The following is a 19,767-nucleotide window of genomic DNA, read 5'->3' on the forward strand; positions in this document are numbered from 1 at the left end:
ACTAAAAATCCAGGGCCAATTTCTCAAGAGTCCGGTTCCTAATCACTGTGTTCCGGTGGATTTGCATTTCAGAAATTTGGCCCTAAATTTGTAACTTTCCCAAAGGCTGGACACAGGAGACACAATTCTTCCTCGCTTCCTGTCCTGCACAGCCTACATATTTCCCTGTCCTCTTTCTCAGCTGCCCTGTCCTACCCCAGGCTGCATATCAGTGGGGGGAGTCTTCTTCTTTTGTATATGTCACAAGTCGATATGTATGTAACCCTTCCCCCCGTGGTGTCAGAAGCGACCAGGGATGGGTTTAATATCTCGGGGTTCCTTTTCAGCAATATAACACAGATCCAGCTTGAGCACCCACCCAGTAACCAGGGGCAATTACACACCACCCCGTGGGTGCTTTTATGAGGCAAAGCTTTTCCTCTTGCAAGCACAGAGTGTCAGTGCAGAAAAAAACTTTTTAATAAAAGGAGGGAAGCCCCCCCGGCATTAACTTGGGGAAACGCCGGAAGAGCAAAACACCTATTCCAGAGTATGTTGGGCAGTGTCTTTTGCCTTAAGATCTTGAGTCCAGCAACCAAACGTTCCTTTAACATGCCCCTCCCTTCTCCCTCCACTGATCCCACTCACAGTGGTTGTCCTTGGTTAGTGAAGACCCCAGAGTTCAGAGGTGCACCTGTGTGAGTTCAGCTCCCACCATGGGGGCGTGGAGGAGAGCGCCTGGCTCGCTCTCCTGTCTGGGTGCTTGCTCTGGTGGCAGCTGCCCTGCCAGCCACTCACCACTGTGCTCACCCTCACCTTCTGCTGCCCCCAGCCTCTCTACTGTGACCTCTGCAGGTCACTCTCATGAGGCTCCCCCCAGGTCTCAGTGACTGTCAGTTCTTAGTGGAGAGACCTCAGTGCTGAAGCAGGCTGGGCAGAAACACTGACTCACAGCAGGTGATTTCCGCTCTAGTGATCACTTAAACCAAAAAGATTCCTAATGGAGCCTTAATTAAATCTACCTTTGAAGAGTGGTGTGGGCATAGGCGCCAACTTTCCCAGGCGCCGGTGGGTGCTCGTGTCTACCTGGCCCTGTCCTGACTCTTCCCCTTCCCCGCCCCCATTCCAACCCCTTCCCCAAAGTCATTGTCCCAACTCCGCCCCCTCCCTGCCCCTATTGGACCCCTTCCCCAAATCCCCTCCCCGGCCCCGCCTCTTCCCCAAGCACACCGCGTTTCCCCTCCTTCCCCCTCCTTCCTCGCCGCATGAAACAGCTGTTTCGTGGCGCAAGTGCTGGAAGCTAGGGGGAAAAGCGGGCACGCTGTGTGCTCAGGGGAGGAGGTGGACACGGAGCAGAGGCAGAAGTGAGCTGGGTGGGGAGATGAGGAGCTGCCGGTGGGTGCAGAGCACCCACCAATTTTTCCCTATGGGTGCTTCAGCCCCGGAGCACCCACGGAGTCGGCGCCTATGGGTGAAGGGCAGATTAAATCATGTCTAGACCTCTTACACACAGTCCTCAGCAGGAACACCCTTCTCCACCCCCTCTCACTCTTGATAGGGGTCTGGTGTCTGAGCCCCCTGGTTAGTGAGTTCAGTTCAGTTGTGGGTGATCCCCTCAGTCAGGGCAGGCTAAGCACAGTTCTGCTGCGCTTTACTCAGACAATCCGGACAACAACATTTCACTACCCCTGCATTCAAATAGCACAGTGATTTGTAACCCAGCATCAGCCAACACAGCTCTTTCTGCTGGATACTATGCAGAGTGGCTGTGTTCATATAAATACCGTCTGGTCCTGAATCCTTTTCCCCTCCTCAGCTCATCACTAGCTGTCAGGGGAGAGCTCATTCAGATCTTGCAGCCATCTGACTGAGCATCCTCGAAGTCCAGTCTTCTAACAGGTCTCTCCTCCATCACGATCTGTATTGGTACCCTACAGGCAGACTGAGAAGATCGGGCTAAGCCAAATTTCTTATTGCAGCAATTCCTCAGGCCAGTCCAGTCCGGGGCCTATTAAGCCTAGTCCAGAATCTGCATCCCAGGTTCCAAATAGGCAGATACAAGTTAGGGCTTAGAAAAATATCCAAAATATTTAATAAATTTCATTTGGTATTCTATTGTTTAACAGTGCGATTAAAACTATGATTAATAGTGATTAGTTTTTTAAATCACAATTAATTTTTTGAGTTAATCGCGTGAGTTAACTGCGATTAATTGACAGGGAGTGAACCCCGAACAGGCTGTTGCAGAGGCTGTTCAGACCTGTCAGTGGGAGGCTCTACATTCCCCAGCATCACTACTGATCAGATGCACAGGGGTGTTTATTCCCTTGGGGTGTTTGCAGACTCTGGCATCTCAGGAGAGGCTCAGCTCCGACTGGTAAACGGTCCGAGTAGATGCGCTGGGAGAGTTGAGATGCTTCACAACCAGCAGTGGGGAACTGTGTGTGATGACTGCTGGGACATGACTGATGCTGGAGTCGTGTTCAGGCAGCTGGGCTGTGGTACGGCGTTATCAGCCCCAGGCAGGGCTCGATTTGGGTGAGGATCAGACCGTATCTGGCTGGATGACGTTCACTGCACAGGGACAGAAGCTTCCCTCACCGAATGCAGGGCTCGGCCTTTGGGAAACAATAACTGTAACCACGGAGAAGATGCCGGTGTTGTGTGCTCAGGTAACCTTCATCTACCACCCTGCGTTTTGTAGGGAGCAGGGTGTGAAGTTCATTACAGGGCATTGTCCTCTCACAGCCAGAGCTGACCCCAGCATGGTGCTTTGGCACCTGTTCTTTAGGGAGCAATATGGCAGTTCCCGTACGGAGTGCTCTCCTCTCAGTCTGACCCTAACTCCCCTGTGTGGTTCTATGGGCCTGTGCTGCAGGGAGCGGTGTGGGGGCTCAGTAGGGGACACTCACACTCTCCCCTTGAAGTCAGCGCTGGCCCCAGTGTCCTAGTGTAGTGCTAGGGGGCCTGTGCTTTTGGTAGGGGGATGTCAGTAGGGGCGCTCTCCATTTGTAGTTGTGCCGGCCCTAATGCCCCAGTGCAATTCCATGGGCCGCTAGCATGAGGAAACCTTGTCTGTGCCCACTGAGGGGCAGCTCCCCAACTCCCTTGGCCACACACCACACAAGCTTTGCCCTCTAGGCCTTTTGGGGGGGAGTGACCTCCTTCCAGGTTGTCAATAGGCACCCTTCACCCCTCGGTCCTCCGAGCGTCCCCCTGCAGCAACTAGTCCCTGTCCCACTGGGCATTCACAGCAGTCACAGATCTGCTGCTCCCAAAGGAACAGAGCCCCAAAGTGACCAGCTCCACCTCCCAACTGTGTCCCAATCAACACACAGCTCTAGATCCCTTCAGAGTGACACCAAGGACAAGTGATTTCACAGAGAGTAGAGATTCGAAAGGTAGCAAGGAGAAGGGGTGGAAAGAAATTGTTCCCTGGGAAATAAAATCATACTACGTTGACTAGAGCCTAGACCAGGGGTCTCAAACACGCGGCCCATCCTGTGGAGTTATTTCCTGCGGCTGCCAAACTCCCTTCACCCACCGCCCCAGCGTGCTGTGTCCCAGCTCCTCTGCCTACCTCCAGGTGCTTCTCACCACCAAGCTGTTTGGTGGCGCTTAGCGCTTTCCAAGAGGGATGGCGGAGGAGCGGGGAGCTGCATGCTCAGGGGAGGAGGTGGAGAAGCGGCAGGGCAGGGGTGGAGATTTGGGGAAGAGGTTGGAATAGGGGCAGGAAGGGGAAGGAGTTGAGACTTTGGGGAAGGGGTTGGAATGGGGGTGGGGAAGGGGTAGGAAGAGGCGGGGCAGGGGCGGGCCTCATGGAACGGGTGAAATGGGGGTGGGGCCGGGGGCAGCGGGTGGGGGGCTTTTGTACCTTTATATGGGTATGTCTACACTATGAAATTAGGTTGAATTTATAGAAGTTGGTTTTGTAGAAAGCGTTTTTATTCAGTCGATTGTGTGTGTCTCCGCACAAATGCTCTAAGTGCATGTAGTTGGCGGAGTGTGTCCACAGTACCGAGGCAACCATCGACTTCCGGAGCATTCCGCTATGGGTAGCTATCCCACAGTCTCCGCCGCCCATTTGAATTCTGGGTAGAAATCCCAGTTGCCTGATGGGGCTAAAACATTGTCGCGGGTGGTTCTGGTACATATCGTCAGGCCCCCCTTTCCTCCCTCCCTCCCTCCCTCCATGAAAGCAAGGGCAGACAATCGTTTTGTGCCTTTTTTCTTGAGTTACCTGTGCAGACGCCATATCACAGCAAGCATGGAGCCCGCTCAGCTAACCGTCACCGTATGTCTCCTGGGTGCTGGCAGACGCGGTACTGCATTGCTACACAGCAACAGTTTATTGCCTTTTGGCAGCAGACAGTGCAGTATGACTGGTAGCCGTTGACAACGTAGTCCAGGTGCTCTTTTAACCAACCTCGATGAGGTCAGGGGCACCTGGCAAACATGGGAGTGATTCAGCCAAGTCATTTCCCTTTTAAGTTTTGTTTCATGGCGATTCAGTCCTACCGGCACTGCACTGTCTTTTAATCTGCAGCCAGCAGAAGACGATGGCCAGTAGTCATACTGCACCGTCTTCTGCTGAGCACCGAGGAAATGACGATGGCTAGCGGTCGTACTGCACAGTCTGCTGCCAGCAAGATGTATAAAGATAGATGAAATGGATCAAAAGAAGAAATAGACCAGATTTGTTTTGTATTCATTTTCTCCTCCCTCCCTCCGTGAAATCAACGGCCTGCTAAACCCCGTTTTGAGTTCTATCCTTGAGGGGGCCATTCTGTTTCTCGCAAAGCCGCCCCCTTTGTTGATTTTAATTCCCTGTCGTCAGTTGCCCCCTCCCTCCATCAGAGCAACAGCAGACAATCGTTCCGCGCCTTTTTTCTGTGCAGACGCCATACCATAGGAAGCATGGAGCCCGCTCAGATCACTTTGGCAATTAGGAGCACACTAAACACATGCATTATCCAGCCGTATATGCAGCACCAGAACCTGGAAAAGCGAAACCGGGCAAGTAGACGATGTCAGCGTGGTGATGAGAGTGATGAGGACATGGACACAGACTTCTCTCAAAGCATGGGCCCTGCCAATGTGGGCATCATGGTGCTAAGAGGGCAGGTTCATGTGGTGAAACGCTGATTCTAGGCTTGGGAAACAAGCAGAGACTGATGGGACCGCATAGTGTTGCAGGTTTGGGAGGATTCCCAGTGGCTGCGAAATTTTTGCATGCGTAAGGGCACTTTCACGGAACTTTGTGACTTGCTTTTCCCTGCCCTGAGGTGCAAGAATACCAAGATGAGAGCAACCCTCACAGTTAAGAAGCGAGTGGCAATAGCCCTGTGGAAGCTTGCAATGCCAGACAGCTACCAGTCAGTCGGGAATCAATTTGGAGTGGGCAAATCTACTGTGGAGGCTGCTGTGATGCAAGTAGCCAACGCAATCAAAGATCTGCTGATATCAAGGGTAGTGACCCTGGGAAATGTGCAGGTCATAGTGGATGGCTTTGCTGCAATGGGATTCCCTAACTGTGATGGGGCCATAGACGGAACCCATATCCCCATCTTGGCACCGGAGCACCAAGCCGGCGAGTACATAAGCCGCAAGGGGTACTTTTCAGTAGTGCTGCAAGCACTGGTGGATCACAAGCGACATTTCACCAACATCGACATGGGATGGCCAGGAAAGGTACATGACGCTCGCATCTTCAGGAACTCTGGTCTGTTTCAAAAGCTGCAGGAAGGGACTTTCTTCCCAGACCAGAAAATAACCACTGGGGATGTTGAAATGCCTACAGTTATCCTTGGGGAACCAGCCTACCCCTTAATGCCATGGCTCATGAAGCCACAGATAGGCAGCCTGGAGAGTAGTCAGGAGCTGTTCAACTACGGGCTGAGCAAGTGCAGAATGGTGGTAGAATGTGCATTTGGACGTTTAAAAGCGCGCTGTTGCAGTTTACTGACTCGGTTAGACCTCAGCGAAACCAATATTCCCACTGTTATTACTGCTTGCTGTGCGCACCACAATATCTGTGAGAGTAAGGGGGAGACATTTATGGCGGGGTGGGAGGTTGAGGCAAATCGCCTGGCCGCTGGTTATGCACAGCCAGACACCAGGGTGGTTAGAAGAGCACAGGAGGGCGCGGTACACATCAGAGAAGCTTTGAAAACCAGTTTCATGACTGGCCTGGCTATGGTGTGAAAGTTCTGTTAGTTTCTCCTTGATGAAACCCACCGTCCCTTGGTTCACTTTACTTCCCTGTAAGCTAACCACCCTCCTCTTCTCCCTTCGATAACTGCTTGCAGAGGCAATAAAGTCATTGTTGCTTCAGATTCATGCGTTCTTTATTAATTCATTACACAAATAGGGGGATAACTACCAAGGTAGCCCAGAAGGGGTGGTGGAGGAGAGAAGCACCAGGAGGGGTGGTGGAGGAGAGAAGGACAAGGCCACACAGCACTTTAAAAGTTTAAAACTTATTGAATGCCAGCCTTCTGTTGCTTGGGCAATCCTCTGGGGTGGAGTGGCTAGGTTGCTGGAGGCCCCCCCACCGCGTTCTTGAGTGTCTGGGTGAGGAGGCTATGGAACTTGGGGAGGAGGATGGTTGGTTACACAGGGGCTACAGCGGCCGTCTGTGCTCCAGCTGCCTTTCCTGCAGCTCAACCATTTGCTGGAGCATATTAGCTTGATCCTCCAGCAGCCTCAGCATCGCATCCTGCCTCCTCTCATCACGCTGCTGCCATCTTTCAGCTTCAGCCCTCTCTTCAGCCCACCACCTCTCTTCCTGGTCATTTTGTGCTTTCCTGCACTCTGAGATGGTCTGCCTCCATGCATTCGTCTGTGCTCTGTCAGTGTGGGAGGACAGCATGAGCTCAGAGAACATTTCATTGCGAGTGCATTTTTTCGCCTTCTAATCTTCGCTAGCCTCTGGGAAGGAGAAGATCCTATGATCCACACATGCAGCTGGTGGAGAAAAAAAAAAAAAGAGGGACAGTGGTATTTAAAAAGACATTTTATAGAACAATGGGTACACTCTTTCACGGTAAACCTTGCTGTTAACATTACATACATAGCACATGTGCTTTCGTTCCAAGGTCACATTTTGCCTCCCCCAACCATGTGGCTAGCCCCTCATCCCTCCCCCCTCCCAGTGGCTAACAGCAGGGAACATTTCTGTTCAGCTACAGGCAAACAGCCCAGCAGGAATGGGCACCTCTGAATGTCCTCTTAAGAAAAGCACCCTATTTCAACCAGGTCACCATGAATGATATCACTCTCCTGAGGATAACACAGAGAGATAAAGAACAGATGTTGTTTGAACGCCAGCAAACATACAGTGCAATGCTTTGTTCTACAATGATTCCTGAGTATGTGCTACTGGCCTGGTGTGGTAAAGTGTCCTACCATGGTGGACGGAATAAGGCTGCCCTCCCCAGAAACCTTTTGCAAAGGCTTTGGGAGTACATCCAGGAGAGCTGCGAATGCCAGGACAAATCAATCATTAAACATGCTTGCTTTTAAACCATGTATAGCATTTTAAAAGGTACACTCATCAGAGGTCCCTTCTCCGCCTGGCAGGTCCGGTCTCCAGGTCCAGGGTGAGAAACAGTTCCTAGCTGTCGGGAAAACCGGTTTCTCCGCTTGCTTGCTGTGCAACAGGTTGCTATCTACAACCTCATCATCATCCTCATCCCCAAAACCCGCTTCAGTGTTGTCTCCATCTCCAATGAAGGAGTCAAACAACACGTCTGGGGTAGTGGTGGCTGAACCCCCTAAAATGACGTGCAGCTCATCATAGAAGCGGCATGTTTTGGGCTCTGACCCAGAGCAGCCATTCGCCTCTCTGGTTTTCTGGTAGGCTTGTCTCAGCTCCTTAAATTTCACACAGCACTGCTTCAGGTCCCTGTTATGGCCTCTGTCCTTCATGCCCTGGGAGATTTTGACAAATGTTTTGGCATTTTGAAAACTGGAACATAGTTCTGTTAGCATGGATTCCTCTCCCCATATAGTGATCAGATCCCTTACCTCCCGTTCGGTCCATGCTGGAGCTCTTTTGCGATTCTGGGACTCCAGCATGGTCACCTCTGCTGATGAGCTCTGCATGGTCACCTGCAGCTTGCCAAACAGGAAATTAAAAAGTTCGCAGGTCTCTCCTGTCTACCTGGCCAGTGCATCTGAGTTGAGAGTGCTGTCCAGAGCGGTCACAATGGAGCACTCTGGGATAGCCTGGAGCCAATACCGTCTAATTGTGTCCACAGTACCCCAAATTTGACCCAGCAAGGCCGATTTCAGCGCTAATCCCCTTGTTGGGGGTGGAGTAAGGATGTTAAGAGCCCTTTAAGTAAAAAAAAAAAAAAAAAAAAAAAAAAAAGGGCTTCGTCATGTGGACGGGTGCAGGGTTAAATCGATTTAATGCTGCTAAATTCGACCTCAACTCGTAGTGTAGACCAAGTGTCAGTGATGCGGCCCTCGGGCCAATGAACTAGTCCTCATGTGGCCCTCGTGGTGATTTGAGTTTGAGATCCCTGGCCTAGACTCATTGAACGAGATACTTTTCTGTCTGGTAGAGCAACGCTCACCCCACAATCCTTCCAGGTGTAGGCAGGGGAATAGTTCCGCTATTGTGGGTAACTTTCCTGGCTTCTGCACTACCCTGGTGAAGTGGGCTAGCAAAAGAATCTGAGTCCTTGCTCCCACTTCCTTTACCCAGTGGCCTTCCTGCCCTTGAGGACTCCCCTTCTACTCTCCTGTCTGGCAGAGTCCTTGTAACACCAACAAGGCTGGGCCCAGGATTCCTGGGGGGCTTGACCCCCAACCCTGCTGTGGTCACCTAGGACAGGGGCTAGGGTGTCCCCACTCCGGGGTCCTCTCTCTGCACTGGGCACTTCTCTGACCCACTGACCATTACGTACAATTTAAAGCAAATGCAAGTTATTTAAATCAACAATTAATTTTAAAAAGAATAAGGAAAAATGGGAAAGGTTAAAGGAAACATCACCCCGCTCTGTGGCAGGGAACATCACAAACAGTGTCTCTGGAACATCAGGGCAGTTCACAGTCTATTCCTTGCAAGTCCCAGGCCTTCTTCTCAGGCCCTGGCTGTGCTGCAGGGATGCTGTGGGTTGGACACTTGCTCTGGTGGTGGCCACACGCTCTCAGGCTCTAAGTGGTAGGACCCTTCTTCCCAGTGTCTCCCCTGCCCTGTCAGGGTTACAATTGAAGCCTGGCCTGCAGAGCCTCTTGGCTGAGGTGTCTCCCTGTGCTGGGCCCACTGCCCAGGGTCCCCCTCGCTCTCCCCAGCTGCTCACCACACCCAGCTCCGGACTGCCCCAGCCCCAGCTCCACCACACTGTCTCAGCACTGCTGCTGCTGCTCTGCCTCCAGCTCCCTGGGCTGCTTCTTTGGCCCCTCTGGCTCTGGTTGCTACAGCTCTGCTCTGCAGGCTGCTTCTGTGACTCTGTTCCCAGCACTGTCCTGCTTCCTGGGCTGCTTTTCTGGCCCCTCTGGCTCTGGTTGCTGCAGCTTTCTTCCCAGGGCAAGTCTGCTCTCTCTGGACTGTGCGTCTGGCTTTGGGGCTGCAGCTCTGCTCTCAGGACAGAGTCTGCTCTTTCTCTGGATCTGGCCCAGCTCTGCTCCCCAGCTCAGCTCGGCCCCACTCCGTCTGACCCAGGGACCTCCCTGGCCTCCTGACTCCCTGATTAGCCTGCTCGCCCCGTCATTCAGGCTGACTTGGAGCATTGGCCTCTCCCCATTGTTCCTGGGGACTGTCCTGATTTCCCATCGACCCTTCCCCTTTTAGTACTGGGAGCTAGCAACTAAAACACCCCCACTGAATGTTAGTAAGGGGGCAACAGTCTCCTTACACAGGATTTTACTCCAGGCTTGACTGTGATCTCCTGTTCCTGAGAAACACTGTCAGCCGCCCCCAGGATGAAAGGGAGCTCTTGTCCCCTCTCCTCTTTCTTTGTAGGTACAGACCATTGTCTCTTCCCAGAGGAGGTCTCTCTTCGGCGACTTATCCTGTGGATCTTTGTCTTTGTAGATTCTCAGGCCCCCGTTGGGCCCAGACAGATAGTGAATATAGCCTGTCTCCGCGGCTGGGCTTTTTTCTATGTGCTGATTGGCTCGGCCCAAGGGATTGCCATGGCGCAGTGACAAGCTTCACTTCAGCAGTCTCATAATCTACATTTTACATCTTTCTTCAACTATGTCCCATACAAACATCTTGCCCCCATTAGGTTGGCCAGGGGGCTGCTGGATTTTGGTGGAGCCCTCACATACCATTCTACATGATCTATTGTGCATCTCTCCCCCCCAGGGATGCCTAGAGTTATACGGGGATCCCCTGTGCCCTCTGCCAGTTGGCGTCTAGTTATCTCTGGGCCAGAGTCCACAGTGGGGACCTGGGTAACTGCAGCTTCCACTGATTGGATTTGGCGTCAATGGAGCCTGCAGCCGCTTACATAAACTTAAAATCCAGGACCAATTTCTCAAGAGTCTGTTTCCTAATCACTGTGTTCCGGCGGATTTGCATTTCAGGGAATTAGTCCTGAAGTTGTAACTTCCCCAAGAGCTGGACACCGGAGACGCAGTTCTTCCGCACTTCCTGTCCTACACATCTTACATATTTCCCTGTCCTCTTTCTCAGCTGCCCTGTCGTACCCCAGAAGTTGCTGCATATCAGTGGGGGGCGTCATCTTCTTTTGTGTACATCACAAGTCGATATCTATGTAACCCTTCCGTCAGTGGCGTCGGAAGCAACCAGGTCCGGGTTCAATATCTAGGGGTTCCTTTTCAGTAATATAACACAGATCTGGCTTGAGCACCCACCCCGTAACTGGGGACAATTACACACCACCCCCTGGGTGCTTCTACGAGGGAAAGCTTCACCTCTTGCAAGCACAGAGTCTCAGTGCAGAAAGGAAACTTTTTAATAAAAGGAGGGAAGCCCCCCGACATTAACTTGGGAAAAAGCCAGAAACAGGCTTTATAAACGTAAAAACACGAGCAAAACACCAACCCCAGAGTAAGTTGGACAGTGTCTTTTGTCTCTTGTTCTGGACTCCAGCAACTTGCAGGGAGGGATAGCTCAGTGGTTTGCGCATTGGCCTGCTAAACCCTGGGTTGTGAGTTCAATCCTTGAGAGGGCCATTTAGGGATCTGGGGCAAAAATTGGGGATTGGTCCTGCTTTGAGCAGGGGGTTGGACTAGATGACGTCCTGAGGTCCCTTCCAACCCTGATATTCTATGATTCTAACCAAAAGTTTCATTAATGTGCCTCTCCTCCACCGCACACCACTCACTCACAGTGGTTCTCCTTGGTTAGTGAAGACTCAGAGGTGCACCTGTCTGAGTTCACCTCCCACATGGTGTGGGAGGAGGAGAGCGCCTGGCTAGCTCTGCTGTCTGGGTCCTTGCTCTGGTGGCAGCTGCCCTGCCAGCCTCACCTTCTGCATCTGAGGGAATTGGCTGATGTGATTGCAGAGCCATTGGCCATTATCTTTGAAAACTCATGGTGATCAGGGGAGGTCCCAGATGATTGGAAAAAGGCAGCCCATCTTTAAATAAGGGAAGAAGGAGAACTCGGGGAACTACAAATTGGTCAGCCTCACCTCAGTCCCTGGAAAAATCGTGGAGCAGGTCCTCAAGGAAACCATTTTGAAGCACTTGAGGAGAGGAAGTTGATCAGGAACAGTCAACATGGATTCACCAAGGGCAAGTCATGCCTGACAAACCTGATTACCTTCTCCGATGAGATAACTGGCTCTGTGGCTATGGGAAAACAGTAGACATGATATATATTGACTTTAGCAAAGCTTTTGATACAATCTCCTACAGTATTGTTGCCAGTAAATTACAAAAGTATGGATTGGCTCAAGGGATTATAAGGTGGATAGAAAGCTGGCTAGATTGTCGGGGTAAACGGGTAGTGATCAATGGCTCAATGTTTAGCTGGCAGCCGGTATCAAGTTGAATACCCCAGGGGTCGGTCCTGGGACTGGTTTTGTTCAACATTTTTATTAATGATTTGGATGATGGGATGAATTGCACCCACAGCAAGTTTGCAAATGATACTAAGTTGGGGGGAGAGGTAGATACGCTGGAGGGTATGGATAGGGTCCCGAGTGACCAAGAGAAATTAGAGGATTGGGCCAAAAGAAATCTGATGAGCTTCAACAAGGACAAGTGCAGAGTCCTGCACTTAGGACAGAAGAATCCCATGCAATGCTACAGGCTGGGGACGGACTGGCTAAGCAGCAGTTCTGCAGAAAAGGACCTGGGGATTACAGTGGATGAGAAGCTGGATATGAGTCAACAGTGTGCCCTTGTTGTCAAGAAGGCTAATGGTACATTGGGCTGCATTAGTAGGAGCATTGCCAGCAGATTGAGGGAAGTGATTATTCCCCTCTATTTGGCACTGGAGAGGCCTCATCTGGAGTATTGCATCCAGTTTTGGGTCCTCCACTACAGAATAGATGTGGACAAATTGGAGAGAGTCCAGCAGAGGGCAACGAAAATTAACAGAAGGCTGGGGCACATGATTTACAAGGAGAGGCTGAGTGAACTGGGCTTGTTTCGGCTGCAGAAGAGAAGTGTGAGGGGGGATTTCATAGCAGTCTTCCTCTTTGGAATGGAGCTCTGTTGTTCTCAGTGGTGGCGGCAGATGACAGAATAAGGAGCAATGGTCTCAAGTTGCAGTGGAGATCTAGGTTGGATATTAGAAAACACTATTTCACTAAGAGGTTGGTGAAGCACTGAAATGGTTATCTAGGGAGGTGGTGGGATCTCCATCCTTAGAGGTTTTTAAGGTCTGGTTTGACAAAGCCCTGACTGACTGGGATGATTTAGTTGAGGTTGGTCCTGCTTTGAGTAGGGGGCTGGACTAGATGACCTCCTGAGGTCTCTTCCAACCCAAATCTTCTATGATTCTGCTGCCCCCTGCCTCTCTGTGACTTCTGCAGGTTGCTCTCCTGAGTCTCCACCCAGCTCTCAGTAACTGTCAGCTCTTATTGAGGAAACCTCAGTGCTGAAGCAGGCTGGGCAGAAACACTGTCTCACAGCAGGTTATTTCAGCTCTAGTGATCACAAACCAAAATGGAACCTTAATTAGCTCTACCTTTGAAGAGTGGGGAGGGGCAGATTAAACCATACCTAGACCTCTTACACACAGCCCACACCTATCTCACTCTTGATAGGGGTTTAGTGTCTGAGCCCTTTGGTTAGTGGGTTCAGCTGTGGGCAAGCTAAGCACATTTCTGCTGCCCTTTACTCAGAGAATCAGGACAACAACATTTCACTACCCCTGCATTCAATTACTACATTGATTTTTAACCAAGCCTCAGCCAACACAGCTGTTTGCTGGAAGCCTCAGCAGAATGGGTTTGTTAATGGAAATACCATCTGGTCCTGAAGACTTTTCCCTCTCCAGCTCATGACTAGCTGTCAGGGAGAGCTCATTCCAACCTTGCTTACCTCTAGCTTGTTCAGCCATCTGACTGTGCATCCTCAAGGTCCAGTCTTCTAACAGGGCTCTCCTCCACCAAGTGTGACTTTCTGTATTGCTGCCCCCCATGCACACTGAGAAGATCGGGCTATGTCAAATCTCTGCATTGTAGCAATTCCTCTGACCAGTCCAGTCAGAGAACGTTAATTCTAGTCCAGGCTCTGTGTCGCATGATGGAAATAGGCAGATACAAGTTAGGGTTTCTGATATTCATCATCAAGCCAGACTCTGTATCCCAGAGTTGCCGCCCCTCTGTGAGGACACAGCTGTCAGCCCAGCTCTGCCATCATTCATCTGAGACTTGTCCTGGGCTGGCAGCACTAGACACGAGTGCAGCAATAGCTGCCACAAAACAACGTTGCCAAGTCAGTTGTGGCAAGTCAGGAGGAACCACAGGGGCAGGTGTTTGCTTCAGGAAGAGGCCGGTCTGCTTGAAGGAAGTGTGCATTGCCTCTTCACTGGGCGCAACCCTTGTCAGCCTGGAGCGCAGCAGATTCCTGGCTGCCGTCACTGTGCTCCAGGCAGTTCTCAGGGGGATAGACTCTGGGTGACGTTTTCAGGGAGCTATGGAGCCAACACATATAAATTCGATGCTGATGTCAGGCTAAGGCAACTATCAATGACAGGGGTGACTGTGTTCAACTCCCAGTCACCAAGATGCTTATGACAGCATCTGTCCTGCAGCACTGCACAGTATCCCACTGAAGCAAATACCAGTACCAGGAGTGAGGGTGTAAATCTGCTCCCCAGGAGATTCCCGTCAGCAGTGCGGAGGGTGATCTTTTTAAGTGCTCTAGTGGGAGCAGTAGGTCAGACTGCAGTCCAGTCTGCCTAACTAGGTGACAAACTTCAGAGGAGTGGACGAACTTCAACATTGCCCAAGTGATTGGCCTGGTCAATGGTGTGGAGCCCTTGACAGGCAGTCACTGTGTGCAGTGACCGGTCAGATTTGTTGGCGGGAGGCGCTACATTCCCCAGCGACACGAGAGATCAGATGCATAGGAACCTCCCTGAGCGTTTATTCCCTTGGGAGTTTGCAGACTTTGGCATCTCAGAAGTGGCTCAGCTCCGACTGGTGAATGGTTCGAGTCACTGCATTGGGAGAGTCAAGGTGTTTTATAACAAGAAGTGGGGAACTATGTGTGATCACAGCTGGGATTTACAGGATTCCTCAGTCATGTGCAGGTAGCTGGGCTGTGGGATGGCGTCATCAGCCCCCGCCGGGGCTCACTTTGGGCAAGGAACTGACCATATCTGACTGGATGACGTCAACTGCACAGGGACAGAAGCTGCCCTCTCCGCTTGCAGGGCTTGGCCTTGGGGAGACAGTAACTGTCACCATGGAGAAGATGCCGGTGTTGTGTGCTCAGGTAACCCTCCTCCACCACAGGTTTCAGAGTAGCAGCCGTGTTAGTCTGTATTTACAAAAAGAAAAGGAGTACTTGTGGCACCTTAGAGACAAATTTATTTGAGCGTAAGCTTTCGGGAGCTACAGCTCACTTCATCGGATGCATTCGGTGGAAAATTCAGTGGGGAGATTTATATACACACACACAGAGAACATGAAACGGGGGGGGGGTACAGTCTTTCCATAAAAGAATAAATGGACACAAATCAGATGTCAAGAATTATAACATTCAAAAACCAGTCAGAGAACACTTCAGTCTCTCCCGTCACACGATTACAGACCTGAGGGTGGCTATCCTTCAACAAAAAAAACCTTCAAAAACAGACTCCAACGAGAGACTGCTGAATTGGAATTAATTTGCAAACTGGATACAATTAACTTAGGCTTGAATAGAGACCGGGAGTGGATAAATCATTACACAAAGTAAAACTATTTCCCCATGGTATTTCTCCCCCCCCACCCCACCCCCCACAGTTCCTCAGACGTTCTTGTTAACTGCTGGAAATGGCCCACCTTGCTTGTCACCATGAAAGGTTTTCCTCCTTCCCCCCCAACTCCTGCTGGTGATGGCTCATCTCAAGTGATCACTCTCCTTACAGTGTGTATGATAAAACCCATTGTTTCATGTTGTGTGTGTGTAAATCTCCCCACTGTATTTTCCACCGAATGCATCCGATGAAGTGAGCTGTAGCTCACGCAAGCTTATGCTCAAATAAATTTGTTAGTCTCTAAGGTGCCACAAGTACTCCTCCTCCATCACATCACTGTCAGTGCTCCAGGGATCGGGCTGTGAAGTTTCAGCACAGACCCAGCTCTCCTGTCTGAGTCAGCGCTGACCCCAGTGCCCCAGCCTGGTGCTAAGGGCCTGTACTGTAGGGAGCCGGTTCGGTGTCACAGTAGGTGTTGCTCTTCCCATGGTGTCAGTGCTGACCCCATTTCCCCCCCACAGGTCTACATGCCTGCGCTGCAGGGAGCGGGATGGGGGCTCAGTAGGGGGGCGCTCTCCCCTCGCAGTCAGTGAGGAGCCCAGTGCTCTAGCACGGCACTTAGGGCCTGCGCTGCAGGGAGCAGTACATGTGCCTCAGTGAGAGACCCTCCCTGTCACTGATTGCTCTGATCTTCCTGGCCCATGACAGTACAATGGGGGGCTCTGTAACCATAGATTCTGTTTGTGGGATCGAATGGAGCCTGCAGCCACTCCGAAGCAGTAGAAACCTGGGATCCTTTTATGAAGTCTGGGGCTCCTTCCCCCGTCACTCTGGGTGATTTCCATCTCAGCTAATTACCCCAAACCTGTAATATCCCCCACTGCTGTGACTGGAGACAGGGTTCTTCCTCACTAAAATTCTATTCAATGATGAAGAAGAACACTCAACTGTAGCTGTTGTGACTGGGAGTAGGAAGAGATGAATTCCTACTTCTTTCATCCCAGGAAACAGCACAAAGATCGGGTTGAGCCACTCGTGATGAAAAAAAAAAAAAAGAAGTCAAATATTCATTCATTCGTCATATGATATTTCACTCTGTGTTCAAATTCTCTATTCTGTCCTGAGCAAATGGCAACCCCATTGCTGGTAGTGCCTCACTCTACTCAACTGTCAGTGTTTTATAGGACAGGGATCTGTAAAAGCTATGTAGCGGTTGAGTAGAATCTAGAAGTTGCTGCTGTAGATTTAAGAATCAAGTCTGTGTACTTTTTCAGTTGTCTTAAACACTTCTTGTTCTCTTCACTTAAGGGATTCAAGATAAATGCCTTCATTAGTCAACTTCTGGATTGAAGTCTTTGCTTCTTCCAGTACTTTTTCAATGGATAGCTCCTGTTGCTGGACAAAGATCTACTACTGTTGTAGCAGATGCCTGGATGGCATTGTTTAATGACCCAAGTGGTTTCAACAGTAGACTTGCAAGAGAGAGAATGGCCATAGGTGCTGACTCCCTGGGTGCTCCCGGGCTGGAGCACCCATGGGGAAAAATTGGTGGGTGCTCTACAACCACCGGCAGCCAAGCTCCCTTCCCCACCTCATCTCACCCTCCACCTCCTCCTCAGAGTGTGCCGTGTCCCCGCTCCTCCGCCTACCTCCCAGCACTTGCCACTGCAAAATAGCTGTTTTGTGATGTAACAAGCTCCGGGAGGGAGGGGGAGGAGTGGGAACACGGTGCACTCGGGATGAGGTGGGGCTGAGGTGTGGACTTTGGGGATGGGCCGGGGGCAGAGGCGGCATCAAGCACTCACCAGCACCAGCAGAAGTCAGTGCTTATGAGAATGGCAATAGTCTTCTCTGAACGTAGTAGCAAAAGTAATCCACAAGCCTCACTACTTAGATCCATCCCATCTTGGTAGATACTTTCCAAAGCCAATAACAATGGCTGGAATAATTTTAAGACAACAGCCAAGGATCACTCATGAAAAAGCCAGCTGGTTTTCCCAGGTTGGACTAATTTGAACTTCTGTCCCAGTGTATCTTCTATATTTTCCAAGATATAGAGTCTTTTTGGACTCCTGTTGAAAAAAGAATATAATGAAGACATTAAATTTATAACTTTAAATGCCTTTTGAAGAGTCTGTAGCTCGTACTAGTGCTAGTTGGAGTAGATGGCCTCTGCAGTGTGTATAGGAGAGATTAGGATTGCACTTTTCTCTGAGCAAAGCTTGTACTCCACCATGTCTTCCAGAGAAGTTTGCAACTCCATCAAATGCACAAGCAGCCACATCTTTGGGGTCCAATTGACAAGCATTTAACTCTTAAGATGTGTGTTGTCACAGATCCAGCAGATGTGTCTTCTATAACTTGAAGATCTAGAAATGCATCTACTGGCCTACCACTGACATCAAGATAATGTATACAATGACTTAATACTTGATGCCCATTTGCATCGGTGCATTCATCAGCCATGTATGCAAATGTTTTGAATGTGGTGAGAGAGTTCTTCACTTTTTCAACTGTTGAGTCTTTCACTGTTGCACCGCATGCTTCTAGCCAGTCAGTTGAGTTTCTTGTAGAAAGGTAGTAAGCATTTGCTGGTCTTGTTCGGAACCAGTGTTCAACTTCAGGATGAACAAGTGACCATGCACCTAACATTGGACTCCAGTTTGTAGTGTGTGGTATCTCTTGCTTAAATAGAAAGTAGGATGCCACAGCCATGTTTGTTCACATGAACTGTGTTGAGTCTCCAGCATTCTTAATAGCCTCATTAAGTACTTCTAAAATTGGCTTTGGAAGGGGGCTTATAAGGCTTTCTGCATGTTGATGCACTCCAGAGGCATGGTGTTTTGCAGCCTTTTCACACAGTTTGTCAGCATTGGCTTTGCTGATCCATCTGACAAACCAAAGTCCTCCACTTTTACCAATTATAGCATTGGAAAGCTTTCCTTCTTTGTAAGCTTTTTTGCAAGAGGTGCACCAGTAGCCATCTTTTGTAACTTAAATAAATGGGAACACTTTGACCGACAAACATCGGGAACTGCCTTTAGGTTTCGGAGTCACCATTTCTTCAGTAGGTAGCTGTATTTGTGCTTCAGCCTGGCTGGATGTAGATACACCACTTGAACCTTCAGATGACATGTTGATGTATTCTTGGTTCTTGATGTGTTCTTCACCTTGGTTAGTTTTTGAGTGGAAAAATTGTTGTATTTTTTTTTCGTCTTTTCATTTTCACTTTGACCTGCAACATATAAAAAAAGAGATCCATAAATTAAATGTTTTGTTAGGGTAATGCAAATTTAACGTAAAGATAATGCAGATTACACCAAAACACATAACAGTTCTAGATTTCTAAAACAAATATAACTTTTTTAAAAAATGTATTTAATTTAAAATAGATTTTTGAAAAGTAAGCCATCATGGGATATGAGGGAAGTCCTCATGGATCAGTAACTGGTTAAAAGATGGGAAACAAAGGGTAGGAATAAATTATCAGTTTTCAGAATGGAGAGAGAGAAATAGAGGTAGCCCTGAGGGGTCTTCGGTATGGGGCCATTACTGTTCAACATATTCATAAATGATCTGGAAAAATGGGTAAACAATGAGGTGGCAAAATTTGCAGATGATGCAAAACTATTCAAGATAGTTAAGTCCAAAGCAGACTGTGAAGAGTTACAAAAGGGATCTCACAAAACTGGGTGACTGGGCAACAAAATGGCCGATGAAATTCAATGTTGATAAATGCAAAGTAATGCACATTGGAAAACATAATCGCAACTATATATACAAAATGATGGGGTCTAAATTAGTTGGTAACACTCAAGAAAGATGTTGGAATCATTGTGGATGGTTCTCTGAAAATATCCACTCAATGTGCAGCAGCAGTCAAAAAAGCAAACAGAATGTTGGGAATCATTAAGAAAGGGATAGATAATAAGACAGAAAATATATTGCATCTATATAAATCCATGGTACGCGCACACCTTGAATACTGTGTGCAGAAGTGGTCACTCCATCCAAAAAAAGATATATTGGAATTGGAAAAGGTACAGAGATGGGCAACTAACATGATTAGGGGTATGAAACAGGAGGAGAGATTAAAATGACTGGGAATTTTAAGCTTAGAAAAGAGACGACTAAGGGGGGGGATATGATAGAGGTCTATAAAATCTTGACTGATGTGAAGAAAGTGAATAAGGAAATGTTATTTAATCCTTCACATAACACAAGAACTAGCAGTCACCCAATGAAATTAATAGGCAACAGGTTTAAAAAAAATAAAAAAAATGGAATACTTCACACAACATACAGTCAATCCGTGGAACTCTTTGCCAGGGGATGCTGTGAAGATCAAAACTATAACAGGATTAAAAAAAGAACTAGAAAAATTCTTGGAGAATAGGTCCATCAGTGGGTATTAGCCAGAACTGGGAGGGATCCAACACCATGCT

General features: G+C 49.3%; 1 protein-coding gene across 1 annotated transcript in view; it reads left to right on the forward strand.

Annotated features, from left to right (window-relative positions):
* Positions 1-19,767, forward strand: part of SSC5D (scavenger receptor cysteine rich family member with 5 domains) — a 68,686-nt gene that overhangs the window by 36,285 nt on the left and 12,634 nt on the right. Inside the window, 1 exon segment of the mRNA XM_043501671.1 lies at positions 2,322-2,651. Coding sequence (XP_043357606.1) covers positions 2,322-2,651 — 330 coding nt within the window.

The sequence above is a fragment of the Dermochelys coriacea genome, chromosome 23, assembly GCF_009764565.3.
Source record: "Dermochelys coriacea isolate rDerCor1 chromosome 23, rDerCor1.pri.v4, whole genome shotgun sequence".
Lineage (NCBI taxonomy): Eukaryota > Metazoa > Chordata > Testudines > Dermochelyidae > Dermochelys > Dermochelys coriacea.